The 25,359-nt window shown below is 38.6% G+C and overlaps 1 protein-coding gene across 2 annotated transcripts; it reads right to left on the bottom strand.

Annotated features, from left to right (window-relative positions):
- Positions 1-573: 573 nt before the first annotated feature.
- On the bottom strand, positions 574-24,134 carry Rnf138 (ring finger protein 138). Of its 2 annotated transcripts, XM_051201985.1 has the most exons (7): positions 23,734-24,134; positions 16,595-16,760; positions 15,160-15,275; positions 7,983-8,039; positions 6,199-6,310; positions 3,549-3,656; positions 574-2,051 (listed from the first exon to the last, which is right to left on the bottom strand). In XM_051201985.1, the coding sequence occupies exons 1-7, from the start codon at positions 24,117-24,119 to the stop codon at positions 1,983-1,985; spliced, it is 1,014 nt and encodes a 337-aa protein (XP_051057942.1). In that variant the 5' UTR covers positions 24,120-24,134; the 3' UTR covers positions 574-1,982. The 2 variants fall into 2 exon arrangements, with proteins under 2 accessions (XP_051057942.1, XP_051057943.1); XM_051201986.1 differs by lacking the exon at positions 3,549-3,656.
- Between the last annotated feature and the right edge of the window lie 1,225 nt (positions 24,135-25,359).

The following is a 25,359-nucleotide window of genomic DNA, read 5'->3' as shown; positions in this document are numbered from 1 at the left end:
GATGCATCAGCATATTGCTACAGCTTCTCTCCTTTATCCTGACAGCTACAAAGACTAACTAAAGTAGGGGCTTTCCCCAATGAATTAAATAATAAAGCCTACCTATCCCTGTTCTTAATGCAACAACACAGGGGAATTTTAAAAGTTTTTTTCCCATTGTCAGGAGTTCCCAAAACAGGGTGGGGATAATTCTTATTTAAAAGCTATTAATATTTAACTCATCCACAAGACTTCAAAACAGGATTTCAGCATGGCCTCTAGTACAATTTTAAAGAAGTCTGCATATCCCACGATGGTTTATGGGCACATTGGTTAATTAAATTTTAAAAGTATCAAAATTATTGCTTTAAGCTGGAAGAAATGTGGACAGAAGTCTCCTTTTAAAGAGTTCATTATACAGATGTTCCTAAAATTCCTGTATGTCAAACTGAAAGTGCTAGAAAACACAGCAAACATCACACTCAAGAAACGACAGAAAAAAGGCATTAAGATGTATGGCTTTTTGTGTGTTTGACTATTACTAAACATAAATAAAGTCATTACTGTTAAACTGAAAAGGGTTTTTACAAAATGCATGTTTAAAATTAACATTTTTATTAAATCAAGTTAAAAAATGTTCATTGTAGAAAAGTCAACAAGAGTATTAAGAAAAATCAAAATATACTTTTTTTTTTACAATATATGTATATATTAGCAGCAAACTACTTCAGAGATTTTCTTTTGATTTTAGTTATTTTAAAGAAAACATAACAGTGTATGTTAGCATGGAATGTCAGGAATCCACTCTTAAACCCTATACTCTGTGACTCGACCTCCTCTACAATACTTTACACCAAAGACTAAGAACAAACTTGGTTTTGACTAAACAGTAGCTGGTAAAATTGCTCTCACTACATCACCTAAGCATTATTTCAAAAATAACTAATGAGCACCATATTTTTCAGGTGTAATAACAGCCAACTGTACCACTTAATATTTGGCTTACTGTTTAAAAAATTTGGTAACATAGAAAATTTTAATCAAATGAGATAAATACTTCAATCCTATATTGCTTGCCCATTATTAAAACTCTTAATAGAAATTCTATACATAACCTGACAAACTCTAGGCAAAGATATATATGTGTATAGATACATGCAAAAGTGTATGTATATATCCACATACATCTTCAACTTTGGATTTTTAAAAAACTAATTTAAGGGTAATATATCATCACTGAGTGAAAGTTTCATCAGCTAGTGAGAAATACTGACTACAAAGAACTGTCATACAACTCATTTTAGGCTTACAAATTACTCAAACTAGAGTGAAGTAACAAACTAACCACAAAAGAAAACTTTTTTCTCTTCTCTTGATATGTTCATCTAACAGCAAAAGAAGAAACATTTGTACAATACGATTTCAAAAGTCAAAATTATTATAGAAATGTCACTAGTCTTCAAAAATACAAAACATTACATAAATACAATTTTCTTATTATTGAATTCGTCAGCTAGAATCTATACTTTAAAAAAAAAATCCCTTTGGATTATCCCACTTAGCACTTCAAGTTTCCATTCTGCAGCTCTGACAAATGGCTCAGGTTTATTATTTTTATAGGAATCACATCTTTCAGAATTTGCTACCGTTACCTTTCTAATAAAGTACTGTTACCTCTGTACTAAAGTAAATAGAAGGAACTGCATCAAATATCAAAAACAACTTAATGAAACATTCAGAATATGTAATACAAAGAAGAAAAAGACAACAGGAATTCCCTTTTCACCACACAAGAAAACACAACCTTTTCCATGCTGCTAAAGTAACTGTCTAGAGAATGGAGTTAGGGTGTCCCACCTTTATTTTCAATTAAAAACCTAATACAGTAGACTGAATTATTATTTTTATTAATATGCACAGCAAATTACTGAAACGGTGACTTCATGTTGTCTTCCCCTTAAAGATGGCACTTGCAGGTACAAGGATGCAGAGATGTGTATACATCAGATGTTTACTTGAAAAGATTCTTCTACAGCAGTTTGATATTGGGTTTCCTCATCTAGCTGAAGATTCTAAAAAGATTTAAAAAAACATAACAGGAAAATAACCAACTGCTCAATTGTATCTAATGCATTACACATCTTCACATGCATTTGCATACAAAAAAATTTATGTACAGTATGTTTTAAAATGCAAGACTGAGCTGAGCACCATGGTGCAAATTCTCAGCTAAGGAGAATGAAGCAGGAGGATATCTTGAGTCCTGGTGTTTGAAACCAGCATGGACATAATGGGACCCCATCTCAAAAATTAGCAAAATACAAGGCTTCAATACACAAACTTTAAATTAAATTTAGCTATAATTATTTAGTAATAACTGCTCCACTCAGCAGAGGATAAAACTTATACTGACCAAACTTATAGTTAATTAAAACGAATAGTATAATAAACCTGTGTCATTTCTAGAAAAGATTTCTAAGTTTTGAAGAGAAACTCATTTTTAAAAAGATAAGGAGTTGCTGAATTAATAGCTGAATAACAGCTTCTTAACCACAAAGTGAAACTAAGTAAAAGTAGCTCAGTCAAAATTATACACTGACTCTATGACTAGGGCTTAGTACAGCTCTTTAGAGAGCACTGAGTCCCTGACCCACCACCCAAACAACAGAAACACTACTCTCTTTTTAACAACACTATTTGCTGTCAATATATGCCCCTTGGATTAGCTTTAAAAGATATCAAGTCTTCAACTTACAACTGAAATACAGTTTTCTATGGCAAGGTAAAACAAAGAATTACATTAAAAATAGCAGATAAAACCTATTTTACTATTCCAAATATAGTCCTCCAGATATAGTATCAGCTCTTAAAATGGAAAATAATATACAATTACTTCTTTAAAGCACCACATGTGAATTTTACATACATTTAAATTATTCTGAAGTACTGCCTAAAATTGCAAATTCCATAAAAATGAAAATTATGCATGCCTATATATAATTGAACGGAAAAATGAATATCAGGTATTCTTTATTGGGATTGATCATGTATTAAATAAGATCTTAACCACACACAAGCTGAATAACATGCAATTTTACAATTAATAAGGTGAAATCACATCATTTTTAAAAATTGTCATGAATATGAAAAGTAAAAACTGACCCCTTTTGGTTTGAGGGCCTTTGTTGCCATTCCTAAATGAACAACCTGGTTTTTAACAGGTTTCTTTGGTTTGGTTTGTTAATGTGCCTCATATGCTAGCTATATTTGAAAACATATCCTCCCATATAGATTGTGCCAATTTTACTTTTCAAGCAGGTATAACTTTCTCTTAATTCTAGGCAATTTTTATTTAAACTTTCATTTTGCTATTAAGAGATTTATTTTTCTAGTAATTATCCCTCCTGTATAAACAATTCTCAGAACTTCATGAAGCTTAACAATTTTATTATTAAAATACAGCAACTTTTTCTTTATCCAAGCAGTCTGGTTTCACAACTTGCCTGAAAACTCAAAATTTAGATTGAAAAAGTTAATTTAACTTTCTTAATCTTGAAGAACTCACTTACCACAAATTCTCCATAATCAAACTGATGTCTTTGATTTAGATGACTAACGAAATTTCTAGTAATCTGGCTAGGATCTCCCCAAGGAAGAGACACACAAATAGGACATGTCTATGAGAAACAGATTGTTTTAAATAAAAAAATAACAAAAATAATGAAACATTATATAACTATTGAGAGCATTAAAATACAAGCTCATGTTACTGAAAACACCAGGTCTATTTCATTGTGCTTCCCTATGCTGCACTCCGCAGACATTCCATTTCTTTAAAAACTGAATGTTTGTGCCAACCCAATGTTAAGTAAGTCTATTTGGCACCACTGTTCCAACGTCTCAAATGATCAATAACACTGTTTAGCAATGAAGGATTTAACTCAGAAAATGTACAATTCAGGCATAGTATTATTGCATACTTAACAGAAACAGTATATATAGTCAAGTATAACTTTTATATATATATGGACTGAAAAAACATCCAAAAGGGTGTAGCTCAATTCATATAACTTTATTTATTTATTTATTTATTTATTTTGGGTCTCTCTAATGTAGTCCTGGCTATCCTGGAGCCTGCTATGTAAACCAGGCTGGCCTGGAACTCACTGAGATCCTCCTGCCTCTGCCTCCCAAGTGCTGAAGATTGTAGGTAACAGCATACCTGGCCCTCGCATCAATATCTGCTTTATTATTGTGATATGTACTCACATTTACAGTGTCTCTAAGGTTTGCCTGAACACAAAAAGTACTGGATGTTATAAAGAGATTAAGACAGGATCTCACTGTGTACCCCAGACTACCTTGAACTTGTGACCATTCTGTCTAAGCTTCCCAAGTCATGGGACTGTAGGCATGTGCCACCATGTGCAGCTCTTAAAATCCATTTCTAAGAGCCAAATCCCATGACTAGATCATTTCCCAAGCAAATTACCTTACATAAATGACACTATTATAGTAAGAGAGACCATGGACATTCTATTACTTAAATTTCTAGTTATATAACTATTTAAACATGCAAGCCTATACTAACATCAATGTAATGACAGTTTTTATTAGCTACCTACAACGTGTGCTACAACGTGTGCAACATATAGTCCCATTAATAACAATTACATAGAACTATTATTAGCTTCATTTCACTTACATGTAAAATGAAAATGGAATGAATTATAGTTTAAACTGTATCCTCAAAGTTTTATGAAGTACATTACTTAAAATGACACAAAAAGAAACTAATAACTAGATTCTAGCAAAAACTAACAATGTACAGATTAGGCAGAAAATACTAATCAAATAATTCAATATAAAACCAAGCATAATGTCTTAACTATGAAGATTTTCCATATACCTCTTTGGTACTGTATTTGCTTATTTAATCCCTTCCCTTCTAATAAACTGTTGCAGGAATTGAGAGAAATCCTCAATAGTTATTCGGGCACTGTTTTGAAACATTTTTCTACTATATTTGCTATCTTAAGAGTGGCTGTAATTGTTATTAATACATTTTAGTCCTTATTTTTGAAGGAGCTGCTTGTGGTAGCACAAACCTATAGTTTCTAACCTACTGTAGACTATATTACCTCATGATATCATCTTCTTTTATATAAGGTAATAAAATTTTAAATGTCTCATTTTGCAACACTGTCAATCATTAACAAAAATATGCTGTACCAATAACTTAAATTCAAATTTCAATCAACAACCTTCTCTTATGTATGTAGAGAAATATATAAAACCACCTCCTCCTGAGGTGAAGGCAGAAAAAAGCAAATACAAGGTATGCCTGGACAACTAAGTGAGACCCCATCACAAAATTTTATTAGAAAAAATTTAAAAGGCTAAAGATATATTTTAAAGGTATGATGCTTGTGGAGCAAAGTGCAAAGTCCCAGTTCAAGCCCCAGTACAGGGCAGGGGTATGGGAAGGAAGACAAAAGATGTTTTCCAGTTTAATACATCCTCTTCCATTCTCTAGAGTTAAAATTCACTGATCTATATGAAATGTATGCTCAAAACGAGTTCTGGGATCATTAATGTTGGAATCCTGTAATCTACATAATTTTACCCTAAAAAAATAACACCAAAAAAGACAAGTATGCAACAAAATAAAAATACAGTATGTCTTCTTTCCTCCTTGCTTTATACATTCATATAAAAGATTCAAGGATATAATTAAAAGAATCTACTGATTTTATTCTCTTGATTTAGAGACAAGGTCTCACTGTACAGCTCTGGCCAGCCTGGAACTGTTCCCCAAAGTGAAGATTAAAAGCATTCACCAACGTGCCTATCCCAGCTTTATTCTTTTATAGAGGTATTGTCTTCTACAACAGATTCACGTAACTGGATCCAGTCCTCTGCATCCAGCAGAACAAAAAATGAAAGGGCCCCATGGAATCAGGCTCTGCAACTACACAAAAATGACTCCCTCACTCACCTTTCATTCCTTCCTAGACTAGTCTACATTACCTCACAGTAATTATCTTTCTTGACATGAGGTAATCAAATTGTAAAAATCTCATTGTTTTGCCTCACAATCACTTATTAAAACTTTTAAATACAAATTTAAATAAGGAACCCTCCCCTTTATATACATGAAGACATATTCATGGAACCACATGCTTTAAACAAAAGATTCTTTTGAATATATGTACTTACCACAGGAACTATCTGAAATAGATGGTTACTATTACAGTGATCCAATAAACGCTGTCTGGTGAAATTTGACTCTTGACATAAGGGACACTTAAAGGTGGGATGCCCAGAAGAACTACAAAGCAATTCAAATGAGACATACTGAAATTCAAACCATCAACATAAAAAAATTAGATGCTTCTGATTTTTGATGCACTGTTGTAAATTCACTATGTTTTAAGTAATAATTATGATATTATTCAACCCATGATTTGGAATATAATTTCCCTTACAGTCTTATTTTATACAGTACTAGTGTTTATCATTTCAGTCCATTTTTCCCCCACAGCCCCAATTCTTAGTACTCAGAAGACTGAGGCAACAAGATCACGAGTTCAAGATCAGCTTGGACTACCTAATGAAACCTATCTCCAAACAATTACAAACAAAATACAGGACCATGGTTAAGAAGCTAAGTCCAAATTTAACTGTAATCAATCATGTGATGCCAGAAGTCATTGTGTGTTCATTCAAGTTTTTAACTCTCCTTCAGTTTACCACATTTTAGAAAGCCCCTATGTAGGAATTTAACTTCACACAGGCTCCATGGACTAGTGAGATAGCTCAACAAGTGAAGGCACAAAGTAGTTATCTGACCTGTAAAATTGTACAGCATGCTCACTATCCTGCCCAAAGCACACAGTAGTTTAAAAAAGGATATTCATCAAATTAAGAATCTAACAAAAATTCACAGAAAAGCAAAGACTGAAATGTGTACTGGTTTGAATAACAATGGCCCCCAAAGGCTCCTATGTTTGAATATTTGGCTCCTATTTGTTAGAACTGTTTGGGAAGGATCAGCAAGTATGGCCTTGCTGGAAGTGTGTCATTGGGCACACATTCAAAAAACTGACACCATTTCCAGTGTGCTTTTTGATTCCTCCTTATATATTAAGATGTGAGCTGCTCCAGCTACCAATCACCAAGCCTAATACCACCATCATGGACTCTAATCTTCTAGAAATGGAAGCCCTAAATACATTATTTTCTGTAAGATGCATTGGTCATGGCGTTTTTTTACAGCAACAGATACCCTAAGACAAGGTAGTTCAAAGCAATCTAAGAATCAAGCATCACTAGGTTTTAATACCTCAATGTCAGCTAGAGACAGTTCAATACTGATAACTGCCTGAATCGTACATGGAAGAAATCGGACCAAGAAAATAGATAAGCTCTTACATATTCCTGAAAGCAACAAGCATTAGCTTCTAGCACTATAATTAGTGATTTAACTGAACGAATATTTATTTTAAAAAAATACAGCAACTGGGCTGGAGAGATGGTTCAGCAGCTAAGGGACACCTGCCACCTACCCTAAACCCTGAGTTAAGTACCCAGGACTCACATGGTAGAGAGAACCAACTCCTGCAAGTTATCCTCTAGACCTCTGTATGTGTAATGTGGCATGCACACGAGGTCACACAGTCTAAATACATAAAACCAAAATCACACACACACAATACCTAATAATAAAAACTTACTAATCTATTGTTATAACCTACATGTCTGTAACTCCACACACTCTGAAGGCTTAGGTATGAGGATCATGAGTTTAGGGCCAGCCTAAGCTATACAGCAAAACCCTGTCTCAGAAAAAGAATAATCTATTACAAGGATTCAGGGTTATGGCTCAACAGTATAGTGAATGTCTACCATAATCAATCCCTGAGTTAAATTCTTACCACCACAAATAATAATCACCTTCTATATTATTCTATTTACTAAAGTAGAATTTTTTAAAATTTTACCTTGTATTCTCTTGGTAAGTTTCTGTGTTATCAGATGTAGATGTTTCATTCCTATTACTTAAGAAACACAGGGGGGAGAGGGAAGAGTTAATACCCTAAATAATAAAACACATCAGGGCTTCATTAATGTGAACTGTTTAATGAAGATGACCAGACTGAACTTCAGGGGCTGGAGAGGTGGCTCAGCAGTTAATACTTTTGGTCTCCATAGGTACCAGGCACACATCCACATTTAAAAAAAGAGAAAAGTGTGAACTACAGTAGTTTGTTTTGTTTTTTTAAGATTTATTTATTATGTACACAGTGTTATACCTGCATGTCTGCAGGCCAGAAGAGGGTACCAGAAATCATTACAGATGGTTGTGAGCCACCACCAAGTGGTTGCTAGGAATTGAACTCAGGACCTATATATAGAAGAGCAGGCAGTGCTCTAACTACTGAGCCATCTCTCCAGCCTCGAATCTTCAGTTGTTTTAAAATAAAAAAAATATCTATGATATTCATGACATTGCTTTCCAAATCAAGTAAGACTGCTTAAGTTCTTATTCATTCATGTATTCATTCTCTTAAAATAGAGGATATAGTGGCATACACATATAATTTCACCACTCAGGAGGTTGAGGCAGGAGGAATCACAGGTTTGAGGCCAGCCTGGACTACATAACATAACTCTTGTCAAAAAAGAAAAAAGAAAAAGAAAAGAAGAAAAAAGCCAGGTATGATGACACATTCCTTTAATCCCAGTATTTAGGAGGCAAAGACAGAGACAGGTGCATCTCTGAGTTTTAGGCCTCCTGGGCTACAAAGAGAATTCTAGGCCAGCCACTATTGCTTATCTCAGAAACAACAAAAAACCCACAGAAACAAAACCTTACAATATTCAGGTACAAATGTAAATTAGCACAGAATTTTAATTACAATAAAATTTTTTCCAACGTCTTTTTCCTCTACCTGTGATATCCTTTTGGAGGTGATGAGGTAACGTGAGGGCCAAGACAATCTAGAAATTAATGCAGGCTGGCTTCAAACTCCTAGGTTCTCCTGCTTCATCCTCCTGGCATTATAGACATGTGCTATCATACTTGGCTCTTGCTGACCTTTTAAACATGCAGGGTGTTTTGCCTGTATTTAAGTCTATGCACTGCATGCATGCAGTACCTGCAGAGGCTAGGAAAGGACCCCCTGTATCTGAAGTTACAGATGGTGGTAAGCACCCAAACAGATAATGAGATTCAAACCCATGTCCTATGGAAGCAAAGCTAATGTTCTACTACTAAGCATCTTTCCACTGCTCGTTGTTAAAATTTTAAACCCTTGGGTGAACTAAAATATTTGTGAATCTTTGTCGTGTATAGCTAGGATATGGTAGAAGACTGTGGCTTCCAAAGTGGAGTAGGCCTCACAAAATATACTTTTTTAATGAGAAGTTATTCCTAAAAAAAGAACTAGGTGCCAGGTGGCAGTGGCACATACCTTTCTTTAATCCCAGCACTTGGGAGGCAGAGGCAGGTGGATTTCTGGTCTACAGAGCTGAGTTTCAGGACAGGCCCCAAAGCTACACAGAAACCCTGTCTCAAACCTCCCTACCCCCAAAAAAGAAACTAGACTTCATTAGCACACTTTTCTAATACACAGACTATCCTGATATATTTGCTTGTACCCTATGCCAAAAAAGTCAGAGTCATAAGGAATATTAGAAGGGAAGAAGGGGCATTCCATACAGAAACTGTAACTAACAAGGGCACAGAATTTCATCAGCGTTGTCAATTTTATAAAAACAAGTACTTGCAGGCTTTGGGGCTTCTTTTCCAGCCCACTAGCCTACTTCTGCCATGGGAAAACACTTTTTTTTCTTTAGAGATTTGTGTGTTTCATTATATGAGTGTATCTGTGTATGAGAATGCAGCTGACCTCAGAGGCCAGAGCTATCAGTTCCCCCTGAAGCTGGAGTTTTTGGATGGTTGTTAGCTGCCTGATATGGGTGCTAGGAATCAGAATACATCTGGAAATGGAAATGCGCCCTCCAAAAGAAAAACATTTCTCTTGCCAGGTATCATGGCACCTATAATCCTAGCAGTCAGAAGCCAGCTCATCAGGTCAAAGCCTACTCAAAACTCCTAATAGTCACATGGCAAGATTCCGTCTCAAAAAACTAAAGTCTAAGGAGATAGCTCATGGTATAGTACTAATCTACAATATGTAAAGTACTGTGTCTCCAAGTCTGATCCCTAACCACCACAAAATAAACAAACCCAACAACAAAAAAACACAATTCTGCACATGTCCATCCTGAAAATTCTCTGAAAATTCATGATGCCTTCTACGGTAATTAAAACATTGCATAGGATATAAAAACAATAATAGATAAGATTTAGCAGTAAATAAATACAATAAAGTTCAAAGGATCTAATTGGACTATAAACTACAGTTCTACTAACAGGAAGAAATTCTAAGGTTAGGAAAGATTGTACAGGGTAGCTAACAGTTTAAATAAAAAAAGAAAAAGTCAGTAAAATGGCTCAAGGTTTAGAGGAGCTTTCCACACAGGCCTGAAACCTGAGTTTGATCCTCAGATCCCACAAGATGCCAATAAAGGACCGTCTTCTGAGAGTTGTTCAACACACACACACACACACACACACACACAGTAAACATTAAAAGTATAAAAAGTGTACCAGTGAAGTAAAAGAGCATTGCCTGCTCTTTTTTTTTTTTTTTTTTTTTGGATTTTGTTTTTTGAGACAGGGTTTCTCTGTATTGCTTTGAAGCCTGTCCTAGAACTAGCTTTGTAGACCAGGCTGGCCTTGAACTCAGAGATTCGCCTGCCTCTGCCTCCCCAGTGCCAGGATTAAATGTGTTTGCCACCAACACCTGCCCGCTCTTCTGAAGGACCTGGGTTCAATTTCCCAGAACCCACATGGCAGCTCACACCTGCCTGTACCTCCAGTTCCAGGGGATCTGACATCTCATATAGACACACATGCAAGCAAAACACCAATCGCATAAAATAAAAATAAATCATTAAAATTTTGCCAGTCCCCATACTCAGAACCCGAAGCAGGTGGATCTGAGTTCAAAGTCAGCTTGGTCTACAAATCAAGTTCTAGGATAGCCAGGGCTACACAGAAACCCAGCTCCCCCCTCCCCAAAAAAATAACTAAAAACAATAAATAAATGAAGTGGTCTGCCAGCTGAGCAGATTTGAGTGCTAAGGAAAAAACAGTACCATGGAGGTGAAGGTGTGAACTAACACCTGGCAAGACACTATTCAACTTAATCTCACCTATACTAATACATTAATTAACTTTCAACCTCACTTATAAAGGTGAGAAAACCAAGGCAGTTTCCTGACAAAGTCAAACAACTACGAAAGAACAGAACTGAAATATGAGCCAGGGTACTCTCAAATCTAGTGTGCACTCATGCTTGTGTATGTTCCTTTGTTTGTTTGTTCGTTCGTTCATTCATTCATTCATTCACTCACTCAACTCATTTTTGCAGTACTGGAGATCAGTAACCCCCCACCACCTTGCTTTCTTGGGTTAAAGTCCTGCTAAAGCTGTCTTGTCTAGCCATGAAAGCCCAGGCCAGCCTTAAATTTGTGATTCTCCTCCCTCAATCTCCCGAGTGGCTGGGATTACAGCCCTGTTCCACCAAGCCTATCGCTATAGTTTTCATTTTATTGTACTCATATATTTATTTTTAGTTAAAAGCAAAATTTCATTACATAGTCCAGGTTGGCCCTAAACTCATCATGTAGCTTTGACAAGCTTTGAAGCCATGGTAACTGTCTTGCTTTAGTTTTCTAAATACTGCACCACAGGTGAGTGCCATTATACACAGCTAAACCTTCTCTGTTAACTAAGTAAATAGCAAGGATGAATCTGGGGAGATGCCCCAGTGGTTAAAGTGCTTACTGTACAATCATGGCGTGAGTTTACCTCCCCAGCACCCATCGGTGACAGGAGCACAGCACCCATGTAAAAAGACAGGCACAATAAGGCACTCATGTAAAGCTAGCACTGGGGAGACACAAACCGATCCCTAACCTCTTGTGATCAGTGAGCTCCAGGTTCAGTGAAAGAGTATCTCAAAAACTAAGGTGGAGAGCAACTGAAGATATCTAATACTGGCCTTTGCCCCACCACATGAATACATATAAATATAATTAACATGTATAAAACTTTGTGCTATTAGGGTTTGCAGACTACATCCTTTTTTCCTAAACATTACAGAAAATACACTAGAGAGAGTGTGCAGTAGTTAATTCTCAATTAAAAACAAAAAAGAAAAAATTGTACTTGCAAAGGACCTGAGTTTGGGTTACAGCAACCACATAAACAGGCTCATAACCACCTGTAACTCCAATGCCAGGGGATATGGCCCCCCTCTTCTGGCCTCTGCATTCACATGTACATATACACACACAGAGACACACAGGTCTACATATAATTAAACATAGAACTATCAACTGGACACTAATTGCACTCAAAAAAATAACAGGGACTGAGTTAGGGAAGTAACAACAGGAAAGAAAAAAAAAGATAAGAAATATTACTAGTACAAAACATTGTTTGACCAAATGACTCTAAGGGTCCAAATGAGCAAGGCTTATCTCCTAGGAATAGGGGTAAGGTATTGTCATTTAACAAGTAGCGCAGAGTATGGGGGTATACACCTGTAATTCCAGAACTCAGGCAGCAGAGGCATCACAAAGTTTAAGGTCAGGATAGTCCACATATCAAGGTCCACACCAGCCAGAGTAAAACCAAATCCCCAAATGCCAAAACACAAAAAACAAAGCAGCCCAGTGACTGTACATGTAATACACTCTAGGAACTTTGCTGAGAACTTGGGATACAGTGAAGAAAAAAGATAACAAAACACTACCCCATATTAAGAAAAATTAATGGTGGTGGTGCACATCTTTAATCCCAGCACTCAAGAAGCAGAGGTAGGTGGATCTCTGCATTAGAGACCAGCCTGATCTACACAATGAGTTTCAGGACAGCCAGGGCTATACAGAGAAACTTTGTCTCAAAACAACAAAAAACAAAAAAATTAATTGAACAAAACACCAAACAGATGTGTACTTATAATACAACAGAAGTATGGCAAGAGGAGCACAGGGACAAAAGAATCCACAGGGATTTGGTTTTTTAAAAAAATCATTAAATCGAGAACTTGGGTTGAGTTACACAAAGCAGTGAAACCATTCCTAAATAAATTACCAGACATTTCAACTAAGTAGTCAGTAAAACGGGATAACCAGAGTTGTTTTAAACTTTATTTGACTTAGCACATTGATTTCCACAAGCTATTGTTAGACTGAAGAAATTGCATCTCTTCACACTATTGAACACAAGCTTGTCATTAATTATCTAAATGAAGAAAAACATGTAGCGATACATGTGAGGATGATAAAATAAAATAAAATAAAATAAAAATCCAAATGAAAGAACAGTGATTACAGGGATACGAGACCAAATGGACACAGCTCACAGGAACCTGTTCTGGTAATTGCTTTATTTCTTGACCTGGGCTAGTGGCTAACTAGATATATATCTTATCACTATTATTTACTTTAACAGTATTTATTAAGCTTCTAATTGTGCCTGGATATAAGGAGAATAATGAAAACAAATTACCAAAGTACTTCTATTTCAAATTAGTTAAAGGATGCTCGTAGAAGGGCTGAGGAGATAGATGGCTTAGCAGGTACAAGCACTTGCTTATACTAACCCTAATGGCCACCAGAAGTTGTAGTACATGCCTTTAATCCAAGCAGAAGCAAGTTAATCTCTTTCCAAGGCCAGCTTAGTCGACTAGTTCTAGGACAGACGGATTATGTGTGTGTGTGTGTGTTGTGTGTGTATAGTATTATTGTATGACATAAAAAATATATTAAAAGTTACTGTACATTATATATTAAGGTGAGAATTTAGGCAGAAAAAAAAATAAAATGATGAGAGAACTGCAAAAAGTGGAGAAACAAACAGTGACAACAAACCTAGATAATATGCTGAACTTTTACTGAGATTTTCCAGGACTATTTATTGTATTCTAGAAGATTCTGGTAGCTATAGTTCAAACTCTAGTACATAAGACACAATCTAAATATTTACCAAATATCAAAAAGTATTACATTACCAGATCAGCTACTTGAGGGAGAAAGACTTAGTCAAAAGTTAACATCTAGTTAAACATCTACCTCAGCCGAGCAGTGGTGGCTCATAACAATAATCCCAACACTCAGGAGGAAGAAACAGGCAGATCTCTTAAGTTTGAGGCAAGTCTGGTCTACATAGCAAGTTCCAGGACAGACTCCTAAGCTACTCATGGAAACTCTGCCTCAATAAACAAACAAACAAACAAACAGATGGATACGTAAGCAAATGAAGTGAACATCTACCTGACAATGCTGGGAAAGTGCCTCCAAGACCTTTGCTTACCCCCAGCCCCAGTACTCCATAACCCCCCCCCTCCACAACACCCCTCCCCCAATACATATGACTAACCCTGCTGAAAAATAAACAAACAAAGGCCTGGACCTGAATTCAAACTATGAAAAAGAAAACTGATTCCTCCAAGTTGTCCTCTGAACTCCAAAAACACATAGCAGCACACACACACAATGTAATAAATGTTTTGAAGTGATTCTACAACAAAACAGCAATTAAAAAAAAAAAACACTAACAAATTCAAAACCAGCTTTGAATACATACACTATACCCAGTCTCTAAGTTAAAAAAGAAAAAGTAGTAGTAGTAATAGTAGATCTGAGACACTATCAGAATAAAAATTTCAAATGCTAAACCTATTCCTTAGAGGGCAATGAGAAAAAACAAAATAAAAACAAAAACATAAAAACTCCAGTATTTAAATAATTATTGAAAGTGATTTTTGCCAAATAAATTCACCTGAAAATTAGTTGAGTCTTCAACTCCCAGGTATAATTTTTATTCAAAGAAAGACTCCCAGAATGATTTTAAGTAACATAAGCTTAAGTTAAATCATAGAGGAGTTGGTCTCCTATATACAAACAGCAAATAAATATGGAAGGCAAATTCTAGTTAGGATAGTTAGTGTAATTTGTTAAACATATACACACCAAAATTCCCCAAACAATTTCCATTTCAATTATTAAAATTTTGCTTTTAGGATAAATGTTGCTTACCTGCTCCTTACTGAATCTTGAGAAATCTTAAAGTTTGGAATGACAGAAGAAACACCATATTCATCCTGATACTTCTTACAAGATTTGTAATGATGTCTCATGCGATAGAATTTAATCTGCAAATTATTGGTTAAAATAAATTTTAATTTAAAACCGAACTCACAAAGTTTGATACAGGTCAGTAAGAGGTAAAAAGATGACAACATCTTTAGTTATCTAAATATTTAGATATCTAAATATTTCATTTAAGTGCAACATCTTTAGTTATCTAAATATTTCATTTAAGTGCAAGTTTCTTTATATATGTAAATTAGTGTCAGGCAGGGTGGCACACAACTTTAACCCCAGCACTTAGGATCTCTTAGAGGCCAAGGTCAATTTGATCTACACAGTGAGTTTCAGGTTAGCCAGGGCTACATAGGGAGACCCTGCCTCCAAGTGTGTGTGTGTGTGTGTGTGTGTGTGTTTGTAAAACATTTTTGTTCATATATACAAGTCCTGCTTTCATTAAACCCCTGGGGGAGGGGGATTAACAAATAATCCTATACTTGAAACTATAATACTGATAGAAAAAGCCAGGCACAGTGGTGCATGCTAGTAATCTCAGCATCTGGGGAGAGGAACAAACAAAAAAATCAGTTGTTCAAGGTCCTCCTCAGTTACGTTGTAAGTTCAAGGCCCACTTGGGCTATCTGATGACACTCTAGTTGAAAACCAAATACAAATACTGTTGGGCGTTTGACTATTTTTCACAACCTGACAAGTGTTAGAAAGCAGGTTATAAAATGATGTTCCTATGCTCATATTAAGAACATTGTTTAATTTCCCAGTGAAAAGAAAGGCCAGAATCCCACAAGAGTTTTCACTTCACTTCCTTTTCAGTCCAACATCTTCTTCAGGCATGAAAAGCAGATCTGACTTGGGTAAATGGTCTACAGACACAAGGCTAGTCTCAAAGTCCAATCACTTCTCATGTTCAGCATTCTTCAAATAGAATAATTAGCGAATGTTACTTGTTTATCAATCAATACCTAATTATTCCATGTGCTCAAAACTTAAACCAGTCTTCTTTGAAATATTTCATGATTTTTTAAATACCTAAGTGGGTAGTTACAGAGGTTTCTTTGAGTACATAAATCTGTTTGGCTAAATTATTAACATTTGAGAGACTGACATTTGAGAAAATAAAATATTAAAGATGAAAATCTCTAAGGTTTCTGATACATGAAGTTTCTGGGTCTTTTCTACATAAATTTTGTTTATTTTCTTTTTGAGACTATCTCAATTTGTAGCCCAACCTGGCTGTGAACTTACAACCCTACTAGTTCAGCCTCCTAAGAGCAAGGATTATAGGTGTACACCATATTGCCTGGAAATGTCCTTTTCCAAACCATGTTTACCAGGAAAATAAAACACTGTCATAATATAACTCTACCTTTTTTGAACAGCATCTGCAGCTACCAGAAAACTTCCTCATGATATTTTCAAGATCTAAGGCCCGTTCTGGACATGCTCTTTCTCTTCTAGTCACACTCCCACGACATAGGGGACAATGTATTCCACTTTCTCTCATTGCAGTCAGGAAACATTTTCTACAGAAACTAAACCAAACATTTGTGACATGTTAGTTAATCACAGGGGAAAAAAAAAAAAAAACACTTTTTATTTCTATAACTAAACAAACAAGTGATTATGGATATGTACATATAGTATGCAGTCAGACTATTCACATATATGTACAACCCAGTTTTAGTCATGTTTATTAGAAATAACTGGATTAGGTGGTAACAAAATGAAACTATATTCAAGTCCATTTTACAACTTTCTTTTCTTTTTCCTAAATGTCACTCTGAAGCTGAAGTTTAGACTCCAAAAAAGCAATCCTACTTTAACTTCCTGAGCGATAGGAATTACAGTTATGTGCCACCACACCCAGCTACATTTGTGTTTGAATACTATAAAACAAAGACAGGTGTGGTGGCACACGAATTTAATCCTAGCACTCAGGAAGACAAGGCAGAAAAGTCTCTTTGGGCCCTAGGCCAGCCTGGTCTCCATATATCAAGTCCCAGGACATCCAGAACTACATAAAAAGACCTTAGTTCAAACAAACAACAACAAATCACCATCTAGTAAATAAGTATGTTTTATTTCCAATTTTACTGTTTTTCCTTCTGTACCACAAGCAAGCCTCTTTAGTTATAAATTTGTTTATCTCTTTGAACTAAACTAGATAAATTTGCTGCATGGAAACTTATTTCAAAAGAAAGTTTAGTAAGTTTTGGTGTGCACCTTTTCCTTCTCTTCCTGTCATACTTGCTTTTCCACATATCAAAAGAGCCTGTACTTTTAGAATACTTGTCTTTTTTCATTCTCCAATAGAAGGCTGGTTAACAGATACTGGGCGAGAAAACAACTGCATTTTCACCCACCTTGCTTTTAGTGTAAATTACAACTGTTTGTAACTCCAGTCCCAGGAGGATGCCCTCTTCTGGCCTTCACAGGCACTGCATGCAAATGGTGCACAGACATATTCAAGCAAAACATTGATAGACATAAAAATGAAGGTTAATTTAAAAAGTCTCTTGAAGCTAGAATGACCTCAAATTCTTCACATAGGCTGGCCTTGAATTTCTAATCCTCCTGCCTCCGAGTACAAAGATCACAGGCATGTACATACACATCATGCCTGACCTTTTTTTTTCTCCCTTGAGACAAGGTGGCCCTGATGTGGCTCTCCTGCCTCAGTCTTATTAATGCTGAAACCACAAGCAAATGCCAAAATACAAAGTTCCCCAAAACAACTGAGGAAAGGAAATGAGGAATCAATTAGTCTTCAGATCTTAAAATTAAATTTCTCTTTTAAGTAAACAGTACAGTTTTAATTATGCTACTTTATAAATAATGACAAAGGATTTAGATAGTTTAAAAGTCTTTTAATCCCAGCACTCAGGAGGCAGAAGTGGATCTCTGAGTTGAGGCCAAGTTCCTGGACTGCCAGAGCCACACAGAGAAGCTCTTGACTCAAAAAAACAAAACAAAAAAAAAAAAATCTTAAAACATGAAATGTAGAAGGAAGATTTGTTGGGAAGAAGTTTAGAGGAAATTAGAGGGAAATAAGAGGGTAGTTGAAGATAAAAATGAACAAAATACATTGTATGTATGAGACTTGATAACAAAATTTAAAAAAAAAAAAATGACTTCCCAATTAGCTAGAGCTACATAGTAAAACTTCCATCTCAAAAGCCAAAAAGAAGCCCGACGTTTTGGCCCATGCCTATCATCTCAGCACTTCAGAAGTAGAGTGAGGAAAATCAGAGTTCAAAACCAATCTTAACTATATAAGGAGTTCAAGGTCAGCCTGGGCTATATGAAAACTAATGTTTCCCAGATGTTATTATATGTAAATTTTCATTTGGATGAGTTTACTTCTAACAGTGTACAAATATTCCTTGACATTTTTTAAAAAAGAAATTATGGTTTTTATCAACTTGACCCAACCCAGAATCACCTGGGAAGACAAATTGAGGTATGGTCTAGATTAGGTTGGCTGGATCTATTGGTATATTTTAGAATTGTTTGATAGTTATTGATACAGGAAGACCCAGACCATTTCAGACAGGAGCCTTCCCTGGTTAGGGGCCCTGAACTGACTAAGAGAAGGATGGCTGCTAGGCAGTGGTGGCACAGGCCTTTATTCCCAGCAGTTGGGAGGCAGAGGCAAGCAGATCTTTGAGTTCAAGAACAGCCTCGTCTACAAGAGCTAGTTCCAGAACAGGCTCCAAAGCTACACAAGGAAACCCTGTCCCCAAAAACAAAACAAAAGGGGGGGGGGGGAAGGATGGCTAAGTAGCAAACAAGATTTGTGCATTTATTATATCCCTGTTCTTGACTGGACATGATGCTTTAAATTCCTGCCTTGACGTCTCCAAAGAAATAGGCTGTAATTGCAAATCAAATAAACCCTTTCTTCCCTAAGTTGCTTTTTGTTAAAGTATTTTATCAAAGTAACAAAGATGAAAATGAATAGAAACTAAGAGATTTTTAAGATTACAAAATAAAAATATGAGAAATAACATTAACAACCACTCTATTTTCTCCTATAATGATTTTTGTATAATTGCCTCATATACACTTTGGTTTTGGCTTTTGCGGAACACTATTGCTATATAGCCCATGCTGGTTTCAAATTCATGGCAATCCTACCTTACCTTATCTCCCAAATGCTATTTTTATAGATGTACCACTATGCCTGATTTGGGGGCTGGGGGTATGAAATTGAACCTCATATAGGCTAGATTAACTCATTCTGGTGTTTTGAAACAGAGCTGGATAGCCTAGCCTTGAAATTGCAATTGTCCTTTCTCAATCTTCCCAGATGCTTTTGCAGGCTTGTACCATCCACCCAAGCCATTTTTTTTTTAGTGCTGGGGATTGATCCTAGACACTTGTGCATGCTAGGCAAGCATTTTAGCACTAATCCCCTTGGCCCTTATTTTTACTTACTTTTAAAAATCACTACATCTGACTATTATAAGGTATCTAACAGTGCTGTAGTTTGATCTTTTTGTTATTGCTTCGCTTTTTGTTTTCAATTCTTAGTTTATGTCTTGCTTGTTTTCCTATTCTATCCTTCTCAGGTTACAGCTCTCTCTACATAAGAATACTTAAGTATTCTCTACAACTTGGATCTATCTAGGACCTCCTCTTGCTTTTAGTTACATACATTCCTTAGTGAATATACCCACAAAGGCAGCTCACCTCCATTTATTCCAGATCTATGTATAGCATACACATTTAACTACTGGATATGCTGTCATTAAATCTATACAACATCCTCAAAAGGTCAGGGGTCTCTTCTCTGTATTACCACTATCTCCTTAGTTTAGTGTTCTAATCGTTCCCTTTCCTGACTTATCAATGTGCCATCAACATTACTAATCTCAACTGCCAACCTGAAACTTGACACTAATATAAACTTTCTAAAAGTAAAACCACACCATGCTGCTCCCCTGCCAAAATAGGTCTCTGATTTCTAGGAAAACATTCAAATGGCTCACCCAGTAAATTCCTGCCAATATATGTAAACTACAGCTCCACTACACATGCTCTCTGGCTCCAAAGTCTATGAGAATAGCCTTCTTCTGTACTCCTCCTTACCACAGTACACAAAGTAAACCTATACCAGGTACTCCCCACCACGGCCAAAATACAAACTGTCACCAGGAACTACATCAAGAAAGTCAACCATTTATATTTATATTCCTACTGATTTTGACACTTGCTTCTTGTTGCTAACATTAGACTTCTTTACCTAAAATCTTGCAAATATCAGTAACACTCATTTATAGGTTTTCTCCATTAGACTACTAACAGTTACCAGAGAAAGTATACCGAGTACTCCTTGTGCCAAAGAAAACATTAGACAATTTCTAATTGGAGAAATGGAGATTAAAGTGACATTTCTATTTTGATAAAGCCATGTAATGATTTTGCTCCTTTCCTGTCACTGAAATGGCCATGAAAATTTATTTTTAATACCTACAAAATTCCCAGTGATCCAAATCACTAACTTCATCCCTCTCTATGAATCATATAGTAATTTGGTACTTTTCCTTCTGTCTGTTTGGTAGACTGGAGTGTGTCCATATATTGAGGCACCCCACCTCAAAAACACTGATTTACAGCAAAACATAAACTTGTTAATTGGCACAATTCTGTCTTTTGTAAAAAAAGAGGTAATGATATAGTAAATTAATACTTTAAATAATTCTAATTATAAAAAAAAAAAAGCAATTTCTTCAGCCCATTTAATCTGGTCAGTCTAGTCCATGTTCCATCATTACCTACCCTCCCATTTATATAAAACTTTTCCTCCCTCTTCCCTCTTTAAATACACTGTTCAACAAGAAATACAAAGCAACTGCAGGGAAAGTGAGGGTGTACAGCTATTCTGTTCATGTCATCATGTGAAAGTCCAGAAAATTAAGCTGAAGAAAGTCAGAAATTTAAGGAAAAAAAAAATCATCACTTGAGGTCAAGCCAAATTACAGTTCTTCATTTTAAATACACCACAAGGGAAATAGAGTGGCATTTTCTTCACAGAATTTTGAAGGAACTAAAAATTACAATGGGGTCTTGGGTCAGTGACCCCATAGTATTTGAAATGATGATGTATATAAAAGATCTATGGGGCTGGAGAGACAGCTCTGAAGTTAAAAGCACTGACTGCCCTTCCAGAGATCCAGACTTCAAATCCCAATAACCACATGATGGCTTAGAACCATCTATAATGAGATCTAGTGTCCTCTTCTGGCATGAGGCATACACACAGAACACTGTAAACATAATAACTAAATCTCTTTAAAAAAAAATCTAAGTACATACATAGCAACTACTACAGCTTCCTCTCACCTCATCTGCACCAAATAAAGGAATGTTAGTCTGTCATTAATTTATTAATTTTTCGTTGTAAAGAGCTTTATTGTTTTAAGCTGTGTCTGTATGAAGATATGTGCATGTGAGTACAAGTGCCTACAGAGGCCAGAGATGTTGAATCCCCTGGAACTAGAGTTAACAGTCAGTTAGTTGTCTGCCTGATGTGGATCAGAGACATCTCTCCAATCCTTTCTTTCCTTTTTTTTTTGTCCTTCAAGACAGGATTTCTCTGTGTATTCCTGACTGTCCTCAAACTCACAGAGATCTGCCTGCTTCTGCCTCTGAGTGCTGGGATTAAGGTATGTACCACCACCACCCGACTTCTTAATCTTTCTTGATGAGCAAAAATAATTTACATATTTCATCACTTAAAGCTAACTCACATGACTACCATGGAATAGGATTAGTGAAGATGAAGGACAGTGAAGAGTTAGCTATGCCCAGTAGAAGATGGACAACAAATAATGTCAGTGTTATTTCTGCAGACTTTTGAATCACATTACTTTGCGCATTTTTTGTCCCTTTTGTTGCATATTATCATCCGATTTTGTAGTTTTATGGGTTTTATTTGTTTATTTGTGTTTTTCTTTTTTCTTTAGTCTGGTTTGTCTGGTCTTATTCTTTGTTTGCTAAAGACAGCTAAAGAAAAGGCAGGTAGGTAGGCAGGATCTGGGAGGAACTGAGGGAAGGGAAACCATGATCAGACTATGTTGTGGATTTTTTTAATTTAAAAAATTATCACTGTCAAGTACAGGTGACAACAAAAAACTCACCTATACTTAGACTTGTATTTAAGAAGCCAAAGTTCTATCCACCTCCCCTTATTCCTTTTTTTTAAAGAGGGGACTATTGGATTGTTGATACTGTTGGGTGGTTGTGTTCTGAGACAAGTTTTGCTTCATGTGTAGTCCAGGATAGCCTGGAAGTCATGACCAGGCTTGGCTTCAAACTCAAAATCTTTCTGACTCCCAAGAACCACCTCTCTTGGCTTCTACCTATGCCTTGAGGGTTCTAAGTCCCATCATCAAACAAAAGAGTGGGAGGAAAAACTTATCTAGAGATTTGTTCAATTCTTTGCAGCTGCTTGGAAGCATAGAACTTTTTCAGGCCCCACCTGCCAGATACCCATTTCTGTGTTTGGAATGGAGCCTAGAAACTGGTTATCTTTACTTTAAAAAGTTCCTCGGGGGAGCCAGGCATGACCGTGCAAGCCTTTAATCCCCCCCGGGGGGGGGGGGGAGGCATGTAGATCACCTCGAGTTCCAGGCCTGCCAGAGCTACATGAGACACCTGGCGAGATGGTGCATGCTTTTAACCCGAGAGGCAGGTAGATCGCTGTGAGTTCCAGGCCAGCCAGAGCTACATGAGACCCTGTCTCAAAATAAATAAAAAAAAAAAAAACAAATGACTGGTCCTCGAGGGCGCTGATCATCACCCAGGCCTGTCACATGCCTCATATACTTTATTAAGGTCTGTGCCCAACTCCTAACTGACAGCGGACGTCTAGCAAATGATGGAGGGTGTCCCCACAAAGAACTATGGCAAGCAACCTGCCTCCTGCCACCCTGCAATGCCTTTGTGTTCCGCTCATCCCTGGAGTGAGTGCCTCATCCAGCAATAGTAAACAGAACGAAAGCACAAAGGGAGCCGCCTCCTCGGCCCAGGAAACCTTGCCAGGGCCGACCCAAGGCGGGAGGCGGCGGCTAACCCATCGCACACCGTTCTATCGCTGAGTTTTAAGCTGGCTCGAGGACCGCGTGAAAGAGGGCTCAAAGGCTTGCGTGTGCTGGGGGCGGGAGGGGAGGAGGGAGCACAGCCAGGGGCCAGGGTCTGAAAACGACGAGAAGCCCCGAGAACGCGGCGGCGGCTCGGCTCTTCCAGCGGGCCCACACGACCGCACCTCCGCGGGGCGAGCACTCAACGCCGGGGCCTCCACAAGGGTTGCTAGGAGACAAAAAGGCTCCACGTTCTCTGCGATCCCCCTCAGGCCCCGCAAGGAGGCCAAGGGACGGACGCCACCGACAGGGCCCGAGGCGCCGAAAGCAGGCGGCGGGGACAAGGCCGGGCGGCGGGGCTGCCGGGCGCCGGCGGGGCCGCGGGCCGGCGCGGGGCGCGGGCGCAGGGGCGTCTACTCACACGTGCTGACAGGCCGCGGTCCGCACCGGCGTCTTGAGCACCTCCTGACACACGGGGCAGTAGAAATCATCTTCCGTGTAGGCCGTGGCCGCCGAGAGCTCCTCGGACATGGCGAGGGGTGGGCGAGGAAGGCGGCGGCGCCGGCAGGGGCCCGGGTGGCGGCGGCGGCCCTCGGCCCGTCGACCCGAGCGAGCCCTGAGGGGGGAGGGAATGGTGTCAGGAAGCGGCTCGCTCAGGAAGCGGCCAGCGCCAGGAAGGGGGCGGGGCTCGGGGGCGGGGCGGAACACCGAGACAAGGCAGCAGCACGAGCTGGCCCCGCCCATTCTCAGCGGGACCACGGCGCGGAGGCGGGGCTTAGCGAGAGGTGAGGTAGAAGGCGCAGTCATTGGCTGCGCCGCCGCTTCGATCACCGGCGCGCGCCGAAGCCCCTCCCCTCCCGGCCGCCATAGTGCCGAGGCCCCGCCCCCTCCCCCCAGCGGCCCGGCGCCTGCCGCTACCCTGCTCCACGCTCGGCGGCTCGCCCGGCCCTCGCGGCCCGCCCTCTCCGCCCTGGGGCGCTTCCGCGCTCGCCACGCCCTCACTGACCCGCCCCCTCCCCGCCCTCTCCGCCCCGCAGGCCCAGGCTCACCTCGGAGCCGCGATTGGCCTCGAGCGCCCTCTCCGTCACCGGCCGACCGAGCGGTGCTCCTGCGCGGTCTTCTGGCTTCAGTCTCACGGCGCGCAGGCCTCACGGGACCGGGCCCGAGTGAGGCTCGTGGAGCACTGAGAAGCCCCCACCCCCGGAGCCGCCGTCCCTCGGCATTGCGAGGCCCGCAGCCCGCCCGCCGGTCACCGCCCACAGCAGGGAGGGGGCGTGGTGGCCTCCCCGGCCCCCATGGCAACCGGGGGCGGCCCGGCGGCGGATTGTGACGACAGCAAGAGGCGGCCGTCTTCACCCGGTAGCCTCCTTCCTTAAGCCGCCCCGCCGGGTGGGTTCCGTGTTTGTCCCCCTTGCTACGTTTCCTGGGAATTAATCTTCCGTACTTCTTTCTCTCGTTCTTCTTTCTTCCTTTTTCCCTTTCTTTCTCTCTTTCATTCTCTTTCTTTGTTTTGGGGTCTTTTTCTAATGTAACTAGAAAATACCGCTATTGCAATATTCCTAATGTAAAGAATCTGATTTTCACTATTTGTCCTGGCCAGATTTGGATTTGGAACAAGTAACCACAATCTGGTTAGATGTCTGTAATTGGGGAGACTGAGGTAGGAGGATCCCGGAGTCAAAAGACCAGCCTGAGCTGATGTGGCATTTGAGCTTTCATCTTAAGCAAAATGACAGATTTGTGCATTTCAGACTAGTCACATTGACAGATGCAATCTTCCACGTAATTGCAAGTAATATCTTTTCAATTAAGGAAGGTGAGAATGATAGCTTTGAATAAGAATGAGCTAGAAGCATGTGCCTGCACATTGCATGTGAGTCACTACGTTATTTACCTCACTTTGGAAACAAATGTGCATTCTTGAATGGGCCTTTAATTCCTAGATAAAGCCACATGAAATAGGAAAGCACCTATGTGGGAAAGAGAAGGCAAGGAAAATCCAGAGTATATTAGGGACTCTTCAGTAAACTAGAGAAAAGCTCCAGTG

The sequence above is a fragment of the Phodopus roborovskii genome, unplaced genomic scaffold (genome assembly GCF_943737965.1).
Source record: "Phodopus roborovskii unplaced genomic scaffold, PHOROB, whole genome shotgun sequence".
Lineage (NCBI taxonomy): Eukaryota > Metazoa > Chordata > Mammalia > Rodentia > Cricetidae > Phodopus > Phodopus roborovskii.
This window is presented reverse-complemented; position numbering and strand designations above follow the sequence as displayed.